At 28.2% G+C, this 16978-nt stretch overlaps 1 protein-coding gene across 3 annotated transcripts; it reads left to right on the top strand.

Moving 5' to 3' along the window:
- The first annotated feature begins 365 nt into the window (after nucleotides 1-365).
- On the top strand, nucleotides 366-12405 carry P5CS (Delta[1]-pyrroline-5-carboxylate synthase). Of its 3 annotated transcripts, none has more exons than XM_089229316.1 (14): nucleotides 366-583; nucleotides 3364-3498; nucleotides 3570-3758; nucleotides 4398-4814; nucleotides 5054-5269; nucleotides 6242-6407; nucleotides 7003-7212; nucleotides 7287-7438; nucleotides 8674-8811; nucleotides 9785-9980; nucleotides 10055-10176; nucleotides 10803-10989; nucleotides 11063-11158; nucleotides 11586-12405. In XM_089229316.1, the coding sequence occupies exons 2-14, from the start codon at nucleotides 3370-3372 to the stop codon at nucleotides 11753-11755; spliced, it is 2388 nt and encodes a 795-aa protein (XP_089085442.1). In that variant the 5' UTR covers nucleotides 366-583; nucleotides 3364-3369; the 3' UTR covers nucleotides 11756-12405. The 3 variants fall into 3 exon arrangements, with proteins under 3 accessions (XP_089085442.1, XP_089085443.1, XP_089085444.1); XM_089229317.1 differs by lacking the exon at nucleotides 366-583 and adding an exon at nucleotides 650-717; XM_089229318.1 differs by lacking the exon at nucleotides 366-583 and adding an exon at nucleotides 1889-1907.
- Nucleotides 12406-16978: the final 4573 nt, after the last annotated feature.

Raw genomic sequence — 16978 nt, 5'->3', positions numbered from 1 at the left:
ATGGAATTCATCATCATCTGTGCAGTTAAATATTTAGTTAATGACTGCTTTAAAGTACCTATTTAATGCCGGAGAACTAAAAATGCGTGCAAAATGATACGTCTTATTTGATAAGAAGTAATTATTATCTTTTGAGGAAACGAAGTTTTGAACCTGAATCTTGTTATGAATTATGTAATCCAGGGAAGAGTATAGCCGTATAATTTTGCAACATCGGAGTACCGACCTTGCATTTAAGTGGTATGTTTCAAATAAAATGACATGCACCTATGTACCTATGTTATTTATTGACGGTGCCTACCTATTAGGTAGTACATTATGTTAATCAACATTAGATATTCTTATTTGTTTCTTACCAAATTCGCTTAAATAGGATAACAAAGGCCAACCAATACAAGAAATGATAAGGAGCAGGAAATACGGCAAAGGTGAGGAGGAATTGTTTTTATTATCTGCAATTCTGATAGCAAAGTGTCCAGGGTTCAATTACAAACATTAGCTAGATTCAAAACGCAAGAGTAGGCAAATCAGTTACGTATCGACTATCAAACTACCACTTAGGCCACTTCAACGTCTCGCTCAGGTTAGTTCGCATAAATATTAAATAATATACTTAATATAGTGTGTATTGTTAGTTTAGATTCTTCTATTTTAGTAAAAATCATAAATCATCATAATCATTCAACTGTTTTTATTTCGATTGTTGAAGCATAGCAGGTAATTTTTAAGTTTATGACATAAGATATTTTACACATTTAATGAAATCATTTGGCTTTGAGTGCTGAAAGAAAACTTTATTGGGACCACCAGATTTATTGACGAGACAAAATTGTTTTTAACTTCTATTAGGTCTAACTGCTGTAATTAAATTTAATATCGAACTTTAATATTTAGTATTTTCGTATTTAGTACAGCATCTATGGACTCTATTGAACGAGTTGATCATTACTAAAATATCAACATTTATGTATTTTTCGATTTGAAACTAACTAAGTTACATAATACCTATTTTACTTTTCATTCAACTGTTAGACACCTAATATAATTTACAATAATAATTTAAATTTGATAATTTAAAACGGTATTGAATCTAATCATGGTTGTAAAAAATCAAAAATTAACTATTGAAAATTGGTGATGTTGTAGAATCATATTAATAAAAGTCAATAAAACCGGCAACAAAACCCATTGTTTATTAATCAATATTATGATGCTAATACGTTTTTTTTAGTAACATTAATATTTTTGACAGTTGAAATTTAAACATTCAGATCTGTGATAAATTATATTAAGAATGTATCATTATATTATATAATTTTGTTTTGAATCAACAATACACAACAGCTTAAGAATTTGCATATAACCATTTAGTATAGATTTTTGGGAATTTATTTTATCTATGTGTATACGTATATATCGATTTAGATGGTTTCAATAATTTTAAACGTAATATGAAAACTCGCAATTTTAATTGAAAATTATAAATTTATTACAAGCTCAACAATTCGTACGTACCTAAATAAATTTAGTAGGTGATAGATATCATTTTGCTGTAATGCAATACTGAATTCTAACTGTAAATGAGTAATGATTTTATGATTTCTAATTAAAGTCAATTAAACGTTTTATATTTTGCATAAAAATATATGTTAATTGTGATTAGTTATCTCCGAGCTTACAAAATATGATTTGTATTGTAACAAGTGTAGGTAAGTGTATTAATTCAGTAGGTACTCCAACGAAACTGTAATATGTTTACGAGTGTACAATGTACATAGTAATATAATTTATCTTAAACAAACTGCAACATAACAGATTCATATAGCCATAATTGTATTGTCTAATTAAATATTTTATAAAGTATTGATTTTGAATTTAAAGTATAACTGATCTCTACAAAATATTAAGTGAGTTTATTTGATAACTAAATAATTTTAATTATGTTTTAAATTTTTTTTAAATGTATATTTAATTTTATTTTAAATTATTAAATAGTAAAAGTTTTTTTTAGGAAATCAATCATTAATTAGGCATCTAAAAATAAATTTAAATATACAATTGACTGATGATGTTTTGAAAATATTTGTTTTGGTATCGAATGTGGTTTTCGGAAAATATTTTGTATACAATTTACGAGAACATGTCTGTATTTAATAAAAATAAAAATATGTTTAATGTAAATTGGTCTTACATAAATTAGAATCGTACTTTTTACACTTAGACTTTATCTCATTTTCATGATTTTTCAAAAGGTTCAATGTAATATCAATTAGGTACTTATTTTGATAACTTATATAGTTACTTTATTTTTGTGTGCGATTGTCGATTTTTTAAAAAAAATATAAATAAATCATTTAAAATTTGCTGGAAAATTATTTTTATTATAAAATATAATATTTTTTAATAAAATTATTTATGGAATAATTTTCAGGAAATAATTATAGTTGCATTTATTCTGACGTGTATAAATACAATACAATTACGTGCCGATGTGAACAATCTATCAAGTATATCTGCGAAGGAATTGCGTTGTTATAATCTATGTTTTGGAAATCCAAGCACAACATTATGTTATTCATTTTTCCAACGATTTTACAGGGACAGTTCCTTCCAGGAAACTTAAATACATTTTGCTGGCCTATAAAAAAGATTAAAAAATTAAATAACCCTTCTTTAGTATAGGGTTTCACCAGTATTTATTTTCGAGAGTATAACACATATTTAATTATATTAATTGATATGGTCTTGATTTGTTGCGAAACTTTATTATTATAGCAAACAAATCGATATGATTTCACGATTGACCTTATACTATTATTAGGTACCTACGATATTTGAATCGATAAATGATAAATGATAAATGATAAAGGTTATAAATTTATTTATTTCATTTTAATATTATACTTATATAAATAAGATGACGGTTATTGTTAATATTATTAAAAATTGTTGTTATAAGTAGGTAATATATTTGAATATTTGATGTACATTTAGTATTAAGTTATTCAATAAACATCGTAAATAATACTTATTATACAATATAAATATTTAAATTGTTGAAGTGTTTAAATACGATAATGACTATATTTAATTATTAATGATGTAAAATGTTACATATTGTATGAAAACCCTTCAATGAATGATCATAAATATAGATGAAAAATTAGTTCAAATATAACTTCAATATAAGTTATCATACTAATTACAAAACTTTTAAACGAGTTAAAATTATGAGTCTCACTGAATTTTAATTATGGTTAAAGAACATTGGTAAATTTAACATATTACCTGTTAGACGTTCTTACTAGTTAATATATATTTTGATGCAAAATTATTAATAAGTTACACATATTTTTCGTATAGGATACCATGATTTTGGGACGTCAACATCGTAAGCTGGCAGTCATGTCTAATTGTATTCGGATTTGTAGATGCTTGAAAACATACCCATCTACCATTCGACAATGTGGTTCTAGGAGATCCTACAGTCAACTATCTGTAAATAAATTGATGACAAATATGTAAAAAATCACTGTTTTATTTAATTTATTTTTATTTGGATATTTCAGAGTATGCAATTAGATCTGAAACGAGCACTGCAATCGGCTGATTCGCAATCGGTAAATGGATCCTCGTTTTCTGATAGATCACAACTGAAGTATGCACGACGACTGGTAATAAAATTGGGTAGTGCCGTGATCACAAGAGAAGACGAACACGGAATTGCCCTCGGTCGATTGGCATCAATTGTTGAACAAGTACGTATGCATTCATACTTAAGTTGATCTTTTTGAAAATTATGGTATAACTATACAACTGTAATTTTTCAATTTCTATACTCTGTTGATTTATTCTATTGCGTTTTTATAGCATTTTGATTATTATTATTTATTGAAAATATTTTTAGATCAGTGATATTGAAGATATATTAAACAATTTTTATAAAATATCTTTCTTTTTTTTTTAATTTAAAAAGAAAATGAACGAATAAAAAATTATTGTAGTGTAGGGATTTTAAATTATTTATTAACTTTTTGAATAAAACACATTTATCAAAACAAACATAGAACAATATTATTAAATATATTTTTTTCTTTATTTGCAATAAAAATCTATACTTTAAGGATACAATTGGATTATGCGATTAGAGTAGAAATCATACCTATTAGCTTAATTAATCACAAACACATTCAACAGTAAAAAATAAAACACATACAGGTACTTTGCTGTAAGCAATTAATTACACTCACTGTTGACAATAATTATACATATAGAAAAAAGTTGTAAATCCACAATAGAATGTGTATATACTATAAGCCTAAGGGCTTAGCAAGATTTAAGTTTTCGTTGAAGAATTTTCATATCATTTTAAATAAAATTTAAAAATATATTCACAGGTAGCTGAGTGTCACCTAGAGGGTCGTGAATGTATTATGGTTACCAGTGGAGCAGTGGCATTTGGAAAACAAAAGTTGACCCACGAATTATTAATGTCGTTGAGTATGCGAGAGACACTGTCGCCTAATGACCACGCTAGAAAAGATGTTAGGACATTGCTGAAGGCTAGAGCTGCAGCGGCTGTGGGTCAATCCGGGCTCATGTCTTTGTACGATGCCATGTTTTCACAATACGGTGTTAAGATCGCTCAGGTCTTAGTCACCAAGCCTGATTTCTACAACGACGAGACACGGAAAAACCTATTCAGCACGTTGTCGGAACTAATCAGTATGAATATCGTTCCCATTATCAACACGAACGACGCAGTGACACCTCCGCCACAGAATGACGACCTCATTAAATCTAAAGGAAAGAAGGTTGGTTAATTATAAACATTTAAACACCTGTTTAAAAGCAATAGGTATATTAATTAATGCTTATGTTCAGAATATTATTCTGTTATCATCATTGTTTTAATTCACGTTACAAAGGCTATTATGAGACTTGCTACAATAGAAGCTCTTTGTGTTTGACATTTATATTTTTTAAACGCACTCATAAGACTATTTTTATATAACATATTTTATATATATATTTGTATCTTAACGCTATGTAGGTTATCAGCATCAAGGATAATGACAGTTTGGCCGCTATGTTAGCTGCCGAAGTCAATGCAGACTTACTCATTTTGATGTCGGATGTGGACGGTATCTTTACGCGACCACCAAAACAGGAAGGGGCGAAAATGATTTGGACATACAACAGCGATATGGCGGACGTTATACAGTTTGGCAAAAAGTCAACTGTCGGTACAGGGGGCATGGATTCCAAGGTGAACTGACTTCATTTAATTAACATTTACAACATTTTAAAAATATATAGGTTAAATAAAACAATTTATTGCGCTATAACGTTGATCATTAATAGTATAGTAATTGTGTCTCGGATTATATTAGATATTGAACTAGTTAGGTGCTGCATATACTATGTTGTAGTTACCTAAGTAATATGAACTTAATACAATACAAACGAAAAAAAATTAAAAACCAAATATTAAGAATACGTAGGTAACACTGTTTCATAAATATCACTTTTGTGTAATTTGACATTTATTCAGTTGTTTCTTTTGATATTGTTGATAGAATAATATTATCGTAAACATTTTTCCCTTCATACTACGACAGAAAAATTAGTCGTTTCGATGAAGTAAAATTAATGTCGTATACATTTTTATCAACACGAAAGTGATATCTTTATATTTTATTTTATACATAATATAAAACGAAGTACGTATTTTTTTATTAATAAAAAATATTCGGGGTGACATAGGACATCAAGAAATCAGTTGTATTGCAAAAATTTGGATTTTTATAAATGATTTTTAACAGTTTTAAAATTATCAATTTTGTATATTAAAATTTTTTATATTTTTTTTTCATAATAGTTCATAAAATATAATTATTTTTATTTTTATTAGTGAAAAAACATTTTCAACATTACTTGCATGTAGTCAAACATAGATAGTAGATAGTCTTAAGTGGTTAAATTTGTTGAAATGGGTATTAAAACGTCAGATAAGTGTGTAACTTACCGACAAAATTATTGGACCCTACTACTAGTACAGGAATTTAAATTTCGAGACCCAAGTCTGATAATATTGTAGCCCTATATTTTGTTATATTTTATACAGTATTTATTATGCATGCTATACATGATTTGTTTACAAGATTCCGAAGGGAAACCTTTTCTCTGTTGATCAAATTAAAACAGTCCATTTGTAAATAATGTGTTACGCGAATTTTAGGTACAAGCGGCCACGTGGGCATTGAATAGAGGAGTTTCTGTAGTAATCTGTAATGGCATGCAAGAAAAAGCTATTAAGTTAATTGTGCTCGGTCGAAAAATTGGCACATTTTTCACCAATGCCCCTACTGCTAATGCCACTCCAGTTGAAACACTAGCTGAAAATGGTATGTTGACAATTTTTTTCTAAATGATATAAAAGTCAATAACAATACTATTAGTTGAATTTAGTCTGCATAACATTATTAAGTGTTCAGACAAGTAAACGATTGATTGCTAAATAGCTGCAATGTTCAAGACTTAATTACACGTTGTATTATTTATTATCTTACCGTAGGTAGCTGTATTTTTTTTATTTATGATATCAGAATGACATAATAATGGTTTAATAAAACTATTGAACAACATTCTTTGCTAATATTAGATATTATACCAACCAAACATCATTGAGAAAATAATTTTGTTTCTAAGCAGTTTATTAAATAAGCAATAAATAAATTATATATATATCAAGGAGATAAATCACTTATCGTTATCACTTATACATTTTCAATTGACATTGATAGACATTTACATTTAAATCCTAAATAATGAAATAAATGTTAAATTAATATTTCGCTTACCTGTACATAAACATAGTTTTATATATTAGAATTTAACATTTTAATAGTCGAACTATTATGATATAGTAATAGGAAAATGGGTAAATTATTAAATTATATTACCTTTTAAATAGATTTTTAAAATGTAATAATTCTATAGCACGTTACGGAAGTCGCGTCTTGCAAAAGTTACCAGCTGTAGACCGTGCAAGTGCAATTAATGCATTAGCTGATTTGTTGATAAGTAAACAAGCAATTATATTGGACGCCAATGAAAAAGATATAGCTATAGCTACCAAGGAAGGGACAGCTGCTCCTCTGATCAGCCGATTATCTTTGACACCAGCTAAACTTAAGAGTCTAGCCACAGGTAAGATTTAATTCACAATAAAATGTAACAATATACCTAATATCAATTATTTAAATTAATAAATCTTGTTGCAGGTCTTAAACAAATAGCTGAGACTAGTCACACAAATGTTGGAAAGGTATTAAAAAGGACCAAGATTTCAGAAAATTTAGATTTAACTCAAGTCACAGTTCCCATCGGTGTTCTTCTTGTCATTTTTGAATCTCGCCCTGATTGTTTGCCCCAGGTAATTAAATTTCACATGTCAGATTTACAATATCATTTAACGAGAAGGTAGAGAATTCTTTATGTCATTTTTTAACTCCATATCTTATTTGAGAAAATTAAAAAATGTACGATATAATATATTTGATTTTTCAAAATAAATAAAGTAAGTAATTATGACATATTATATAGAAAAATACGAATTAAATATGACGTGTAGGTAGTTGTAAAGAACATTTTTTTCGAATATTTCTGAAATTGCTTTTGGTGATATCAAATAGAGTGTGGTGAATTTATTTAATAAATTAAAATATAAATGCAAGCTATGATGAAATATTTTTGTAACAAATTTGATGATTGACAAAAAATAATCTAATAATAACCCATAAAAATTATAATGGACGCCAGTTCAGAAAAGCAATGAAAATTTATTTGATTTTTATAAGTTTCTGAACTTTTTCAAAGAAGATTAATTTTATAATCAAATTCAATTCAACTTCGAGAAATATATTATATTTTTTAATATTTTCTTTTTATATCTATGTATCCGGTATCTAGTATGAATAGAATCACTAGACAATTTGTTTGCTATGCAATATTATTTAGGTTATACAGTTCTAAAGTTATTGTTTAATATTATAGCGATACACTATTTGATAGATATAAAACTAGACATGAATGATGAATAGAGAAAATTATATATATATATAAAAAAAAAAACATTCGGTTCTATTCTAATACTACAAAGCTCTTAAATTAAAAGGTTATTTAAAATCAATTTAAACACAAAATAAATGTTTAGTTGTTTTTCTATGATAAGTTTGATATCAATGCGTATTAAACATTTCCAACAAAATACAAATATTGTTGATGTATTATATTTTGTAAACAATGTGTTTTTCACAAAATAATAACAAAATATGACAGATTTACATGATAGAGGATTTATCCTTGGGAAAAATTGAATGAAAAAAGTAACGATAACGAAATCTTATTAAACACTTTACCGTACATAATTAATTTAGCAGTGTAAAATGTGTTATTGAAAAAAAAATAATAAGCATCTTCTCTTGATCATATTCCATATTATAGCTATATTATGGGGATACGACGACGTAAAGGTGTTTCGCGTTTAATGCATACGTTTTAGTGTACCGAACAATAATAGCTTATTTTATGATGTTGCCACCTCATTCCCATTGTGTCCCACTTGAATAATGTAAAATGTTATAGTGAGTGGTTTTTGTGGGCCAACAGGTAGCTGCTTTGGCGCTGAGCTCGGCAAATGGACTTTTATTGAAGGGAGGCAAAGAGGCGTCGCACAGTAACAAAGCGCTCATGGATATAGTCAAAGAAGCATTGGCCACGGTTGGTGCCCAGGACGCTATATCGTTGGTAAGTTATTCACTGTACTATTTACCGACATTTCACTATACGAAAAATATGACTACTAATAGTGTTCCGAAATGGATGTTTGAGAATTTTCCGCGGTAAAACTTAATAATATTGCCAAAGTCATTGGTAAAGGGTGTGGGATACTTGTTTAAGTGTATTAATGTTGAGTTTAGAATATAGTGTTAATTTGTCCGTAAAATTTAAAATTTACTTCTTTAATTTCACTACCACCCTGATATTTATCGTGTCATTTTTTTTTTATTACAACGCACTTTAAAAAAATGAAATATTGATACTTCACGCATAATAAGTAACTTTGAAATATTATTAGTTATTTATTTTACCACATAAAGTATATGGTAAACGCTTGTTAATAACTAATGACTATCAATAAATCAACCGAACACGAAAGTTCACGAATGCTCGTCCAATAGTTTGATTCATTCGAATTTCAAAAATTGAAATCCCGCAAACATGAGTAATGATTTGGAAAATCGAAAAATCAAAGTTTCGACATTGAGTTTTTTCAATTCTAAATATTTATTAAATAAATTACATATGTTGGTATGATTTTTTTTAGTATATTATGCTTAATACCGATAGTGTACATTATTTGTAAAATTTTAAAATGTTTATTAAATATACGGATAATTAGATAACGGTAACTTTGTGACAATAATATTGTGTAGGTATACTATGACTACAAAGTTAGTACCTATATTTTAATAATTTTATTGGCGAACAAAAATTATACAAAACTAACGTACCTCCTAAAACACAGAATTATTCAAAGTAGTCAAGTTATAAATTTGATTCATTGTTTTTGTAATATTATTATTAACCAGCATATTATTCCACATAATAGTCTTTATTGTATTTTTTTTACATATTTTGTCACCCAAATGAACTATTGTATAATCGTTACTAACTTATTCCGACAAGTAATATTATCTGTAAATCGTATGTGAAATAGGTGTCGACCCGCGAAGAGATCAGTGATTTATTAGCCATGGAGAACCACATCGATCTTATTATTCCCCGTGGATCTAGCGATTTGGTTCGTAGTATACAGGATCAATGTGCGCACATCCCAGTATTAGGACACGCTGAAGGAATATGCCACGTGTACGTAGACAAGGACGCCAATTTGGATAAAGCTCTAACTATAAGTAAGCATTTTTTTAGAAAACAAGTTATGTCATCAAAAATTATACTTAGAACCTCAATTAATATAATATTATAGTTCGTGACTCCAAGTGCGATTACCCTGCCGCATGTAACGCGATGGAAACTCTCCTAATCCACGAAGATTTGTTCGGAGGACCGTTCTTCAATGAAGTCTGTGATATGTTAAAGAAAGAAAATGTAAGTGTAAAATGAAAATTGTTCAATCTATTTACTTAAATACAAGAATTAGATAATAACACTTTATACATTGTATGTAGATTTTATTAAAATTTTACATTATATTAACATACTATTGCGATTAGAAAATATAATATGTATTTCGGAAAATATTTTAGAAAATAAAAACTTTAGTTTGACAATCGAACTCAATTTAGTATGGTGTATGATAGTTAGAACTTTTAGTACAAGAAAATGTAAGCATAATCTGTATTCGTATTTACTTTAGTATAAGCTGCATATATTTTTTTATAATCTTAATATTTTATTCATCGAGCAAATTTATTTTATTGATTATTACAAGATCGTATTCTATGAACACATAAATAAGATATTTTTTTTACATACTTCACATTCTTCACTGCTTAATTAATATATCTATATGTAATAATTATTATTGGCAAAACATTACTATAGGAAATATAGATTGTTGCTTTCAAAATTGAATTCTATTTATTCAAATATTGTAAGTTATGCAACCGCCGTACTACTGTTTTATAGTTAATTTACATTTTAAATAAATGTACTTGTGTATAAGTTCTTAAAGATTAAATTAGATGTTAAATATATATTTTTTTGTTTTATAGGTGCAACTATTTTCTGGTCCAAAATTATCGTCCCGTTTAACTTTTGGTCCACCCCAAGCTAAATCTCTAAAACACGAATACGGCGAGTTAGCTTGTACAATCGAATTAGTCTCTGGAATTGACTCTGCTATTAATCACATACATACATATGGAAGTGGTCATACAGAAGTTATCATTACTGAAAATGGTAGGTTTTAGAATATTTACAATAATGAATTATCCTTGTAAATAACATCAAATATTTTTTTGTTAACCATCAGACGAATCCGCTAAGAAATTCCAAAGAGATGTTGATAGTGCTTGTGTATTCCATAATGCTAGCTCAAGGTTCGCAGATGGATTTAGATTTGGTTTGGGTAAGTGTTGTGTTTTGAGTTTTACTATTTTCTGAAGTATGGTCGTAGGTAAATTTATTTTATTTTTGAATTTAAAGTATAGACACAATGATTTAGAATCACGGCTGGTACCTAATCTTCTCGTATTGTAGAATAATTATACTAATAATATCAATAATATCCTCCAAGATTTCCTATATAATATTCTTGCCTTTGAAATTTATATGACGTAAATTCACTCTAATTTTAGAAATTACAGAGTAAAACGTATTATCGTGAACGTAAAATTTGCCATGTTGTAGTTTTTAAGACAGGCACAACAAATTCCCGCACGGCGTTCTCTTAAGCGAATTGGATTTCGCATGCCATAGCAGAGAGGCTCGTCATATACTGGAAATTCAAAGTGTGCACAAATTTATGCGTTTTTTTTCCCCATGATTGATTTCAGGCGCCGAGGTAGGCATCAGTACGGCCAGAATACACGCACGTGGTCCCGTAGGCGTTGAAGGTCTTCTGACGACCAAGTGGATACTGAAGGGCGATGGTCATGCAGCAGCCGAGTTCGCAGAAGGCGGTAGCAGAACTTACGTGCACGAACACTTGCCCACTGATAACTAGCAACCACCTGCGAACAAAGCGAGAAAATCGCTATGCGAGTTCTTTTACGCTATAGCCGTAAAGGCGACCAAAATGTTTTTAGTCCAGAAACTTCGAAAATCAGACGAATAACAACAGTTTTTTTTATCATTATTGCACTGGACAGGTTTCGCTCCTCCCGCTCCCTCCAATAAATTATTATATTATTATAACGTTATACTATATTCTTGTCTAACACGTAAATTAATATGATACCTATAAATTATATTGTCGCGTGTGTTAGCTTATATTATTATTATTGTTATGTTTGTTACAATCTAGATTTTTAAATGGCTGTTTATGTATATAAAATATTTTAATATTGAAACACCAACTATTTCAATAACTGCATGTAAAGATTTTTTCACAGCGCAGTCTCTACATTAATGTTATCATTAAATTATTGTAATTTTTAAGTAAAAACTGAATATCCTCGAATCGTACTCTCATGAATTCTTAAAGCTGTGGGTGGTGGGTGCGAGTGTTTTGCATGTAACTTTGGTTTCTTTCATGTTAGGTACCTTTAATAATCTGGAATATTTGTCTACTATTTTGTTATACGCAATATTTTTTATGTAAACGTGTTTAATATTTTTCAAGAACAATAATTATGATTTATCATTCAACAGTGATATCGTGAAATATTTGTTTGGACCAACTTGTACGAAAAATTAAATTTGAACCCATCAATCACAATAATTTTTTTACCACGTTTACTGGTAATGAATTCCATTATGAAAAATGTATATATTTAAAAATGGTTTATTCAATAAATACGTATATTATTCACAATTCACGTGGACGCGGCTATTATGTTGTAATATTATGCGGATAATACTCGTAATTTTATCGTTATTGCTACTTCAGTATTCACAGATCTGGTAACAAAACACCGATCGGCGATCACTATCGATAAACCTACATGTGATTAGTGATATATAGCTTAAATCGATTTAAATTTATTTATTAATGTAGGAATTTCTACGTTTAAAATCAATTATTTGTTTATGTTATCGACATAGTTACATCGATGGTCGATAGTACTACAGGCAGACTAAGGGTACGCAAACTCCAGCTCAATAATACTAGCCCAAACAACTATATCTCTGAAAATATTGTATTTCCCCCAAAAATATGGACCAATTTTAGTGAAAGTATATCCAGAACAACAAATAATTGTGAAACTTTTCACGCGCATTTTAATGAACAATTTTATAAATCACATCCACATATTAATATATTTAAAAAAATTTTAATTTCGAATGTTCAAAACGAGGTATACATTATAATCAACTGTTGCAAGTTAGGTATGTAAAATCCTGTAAAATGTAGTATAAAAAAACGATTGATGAGTACAAAAAACGCAATAGACGAATACAAAAATAAAACAATCTCAAGAATGACATTTAAATAAAAAGTATGCAACAATTATTCAAAATAATAATAGTTTATGATAAATATAAACATATAATGTTACATAAATGTAATTATAATTTTACTGACTTAATTTAATCAAAATTAAAATTTTGTAACTTCAATCCGAAAATTATTTCAAACAATTTTCCGGGGGGGGGTCAATGAGAATCACCTCCTTGTGGTGACCCCTGGGTAACTCTAAATGGTTCTCAAACTATAATTTAGACAGGTAAGTAAAAATAGATTTGGCGGAAATGAAAATCGAACCTTTTTCGTTTTGGTGGAAACGATGACCGCCCCCACCAATATCGCACCACGCTCCTCATATAATAGCCATCCCTGAGGATAACCTAATTATCGTCAAATTTCTAAATTATCATCAATCCCAAAATTATTTTCCCAATTAATCTCATCAAAACTAAACAATTGTTGTTCTTCATTCTTCGTAAATAATTAATTTGGCTTTATGCCAAAATATTTTGCTTGCAACAACTTAGCCATAGCAAGAAACATAATACTTCACTTATTTGATTCTACTGAAAATTAACTTAAACTGATATAATCTACACTGATTTTTCTAAAGCCTTCGATCAAGTCAATAATTTAATTCTTTTTAAAAAATTACAATCATTTGGTTTCTCTGGATCCCTTCTTAATTAGTTCCAATCCTTTCTTTCATACCGTTTCCAAAAATTGTTAAATACCTAAAATTTTAAATCTAAGCGTTTCCCTGTTCCTTCTGGCGTTTCTCAAGGTGACCATTTATCTACACTTCTCTTTAATATTTTTATTAATGACTTCCCTAATGTTTTAACAAATTCTAATATACTTATGTTTGCTGATGATACAAAATTAATTAAAATAATTAAATCTGAACAAGAGGATCAGATTCAGAGGTTGGATGCCAGATGGCAGTAGGAAAATATTATAGAAATAAAATATTATAGAAAATATTCAATTTCCTTGCGCGTCAACAAAAAGCCGATCATTAATGTTTGCTAATCATTCAGTAATCAGTTATCACAGTAATTGTTGATTATTTATTAGTTATTATTAAGAAGATTATTATTATTATTATTCTAGTCTTCATGGTTATTACCTTACATAAATATGATAATATTAAAATACTGGCTACAAATGTTTGTAATTTTACTATAACACGGCCTCGCCCACGAACAGACTACAATAACTATCTGCTATGTTAACAGCAAAAAAGATTCAATGGATCCAACATCATTGGATTCAAATTGAACACAATATACATTATAGCAGTGTTTAGAACGTTCAATAAAACAGTGAATGCGTTCATGGTTAGTTTACGTAAAATTAAACGCGTTCTTTCAAACACTACATAATAATATTTATAGTGACCCACTTGACATTTTATACACAGTAAAACGTTATTCACTTGCGACTAGTCCGCATTTGAATATATAAAATAATAATTATAGTAATAAAAAATTATAATTCACAATTTATAAATTCTATATTAAGATAAATTCAGTTTTTAAATTGTTTGATATTATTTTACAAAATCCAATAATCGTGACTAAAGTCTGAAGAAAAAAATTAACATTTATTTTATATTTTTTCAGTTTCTATGTATAGTCTATACCTAGCAACATAATTTTAGCCGTCTCGTAGTTATATTAGGCTTTCGCGCCAGGCATGACCGTAATACGTTTATATAGTAAATATTATATCATTTATATCGTATGAATTCAATTATTTAGAGAAATTCATTTTATTTCTGTTTTTTTGTATAATATAATAATGTTATGACTTGGTACAAATTAGTTATGAATTATGTTTAGACTTAGAGTATAACTACATACAATGAAGAAAAAAAGATGTTGTCCGTTTTATTTACAATTTATTGTACAATTTAATATTTATTAAAAATACTAGGTTTCATTACGTGTCGATTGTGTCTTATTATTGCTTTGTACTGACATCCCGCTGAGACAACTAGATACGCATATACACGTAGATGTACGTAAGTGTCCCTGGAGCATATGATTTCGCCAACCGATTACATTGTGTAGGGCCTCAGTAGCTGAAAGAAACAAAAAAAAGCCAAAATAAATTGGCTTATTTGGAATAAGAATGGCGTGAGTCTAATTTATATATATAAAAATTAAATTACTATCTTGTACCAATTTATATGAAATAAAAAAAAAAAATTTAAAAACACACTTTCCTATAAAAACATATTAAAAAAAATATTAATATATATATTAAATTGAACTAAAAACTATTTTAAAAATTGCACTAAAAAGACAAAAATAATTTTCTGTACTTAAAAATAATGAAAAATTTAAAAGTGTGTGGTGCATCATACAAAAGCTAAGTCTCATATATACTTCTTTGTTCAAACCTGTTTATAAGATAGTGACTGGGAGTATATGTCAAGTGTAAGAGCACCACACACTTTTAAATTTTTCATTATTTTTAAGTACAGAAAATTATTTTTGTCTTTTAAGTGCAATTTTTCAAATATTTTTTAGTTCAATTTAATATATATATTTATATTTTTTCAAATATGTTTTTATAGGGAAGTGTTTTTAAATTTTTTATTTTTTACTTTTTAGTTGAAAGAAATTTTTTTATTAAACGTTTAAAAAATATTTATGAAACAAATTTCTTATATTTAATAAAACGAATCAAACTACTGATGATTGTGATTTATTAATAAATAAATAAGTTTATGTGGTCGTGAAATGACAAGACATTTATTTTGTTAATTTTATTAATAGAAATGCAGCTTGAGCTGTACAGTCTTATTCTGTTGTACCACTGCAGAATCCATGTAGGGGGGGATGCCGGGAGTTCCTCTGCAACGCTGATTTTTTTTTCGGCGAGTAATGGTTAGGTTAACCCGCCTTGACCCAGAGAAACCCTTCGTACCTTTACTTCCTCGGAGATGAATTTGCACACCCGTCATCGCCTACCTGGAGGTCCGTGTCCCAAAATGACAACAGATTATTGTATTGTCATCCAAGACCAAGGTCTATACCAATTTTCAGAATTTTTCATCATCGAAAAGTGCCTCAAATCGAGCGTGCAAGATTTGATTACGTGAAAGCGACCTTAAGAAAAGTGTGTAAAAAGAAGTATTTGCTTTAAAAAACCCTAGCCCTACTTATTATAATTGTCATGACCTTATGATTAACAATATTATTATGCTACGAAGATGTGTTTAATGAGATTGTGGTGGCACATGATTGGCGTATTGGTGGCTTTTGCCGTAGATAATTAATTTATTATAATAAATAACAAATTTGTAATTAATTAGGTATTAGTTTCGTATTCGGAAAAAACTTTTGACTTGGAATTTTACAAACTAGCTGTCGCCCGACATGGTCGGTACGGAAAATTAATGTGTACACTGTAAAACTTAATTTTAACTTTAAAAATCAGTAATCACATTTATTTAAATCAACATTTTTATTTAATAGTTCATTAAGAAATATATTTTAGTAAAAATATGCATGTGCTTCTAACATTTAAACACCATCTTAAATATTCTTAATTGATAATCAAATAAATAAATTTAAAAAAAATAATTTAAATAATAACAAGGAACTTTATTTTGTTATACATAATTTTAATTTAACGTTATGCATTATTTCGGTATAGTTATCTCATTTCATTATTGCCCGATGCCCTGATATGAACATGTTGTGTACAAGGGCATCGTTGATGTAAAAGTAGAATTATAATATATACCTAGGTATCTATGGATTTCTCTTATTACATGATTTAGTACAATATAATCTATGGCGATTG

Source organism: Diuraphis noxia, unplaced genomic scaffold (genome assembly GCF_037042655.1).
Source record: "Diuraphis noxia isolate RWA-SAM2 unplaced genomic scaffold, SU_Dnox_SAM2 contig0005, whole genome shotgun sequence".
Taxonomy (NCBI): Eukaryota; Metazoa; Arthropoda; class Insecta; order Hemiptera; family Aphididae; genus Diuraphis; species Diuraphis noxia.
The sequence above is the reverse complement of the archived record's forward strand: the minus strand, read 5'-3'. Positions and strand labels throughout refer to the sequence as shown.

Bases quoted from the DNA above. Each gene is read 5' to 3' on its own strand.
- P5CS (XM_089229316.1), top strand. From the start codon at position 3,370: ATGATTTTGGGACGTCAACATCGTAAGCTGGCAGTCATGTCTAATTGT. The intron at 9,981-10,054 runs GTAAGCATTTTT...ATAATATTATAG, and splicing joins GGATAAAGCTCTAACTATAA to TTCGTGACTCCAAGTGCGAT. The intron at 10,177-10,802 runs GTAAGTGTAAAA...TTTGTTTTATAG, and splicing joins ATATGTTAAAGAAAGAAAAT to GTGCAACTATTTTCTGGTCC.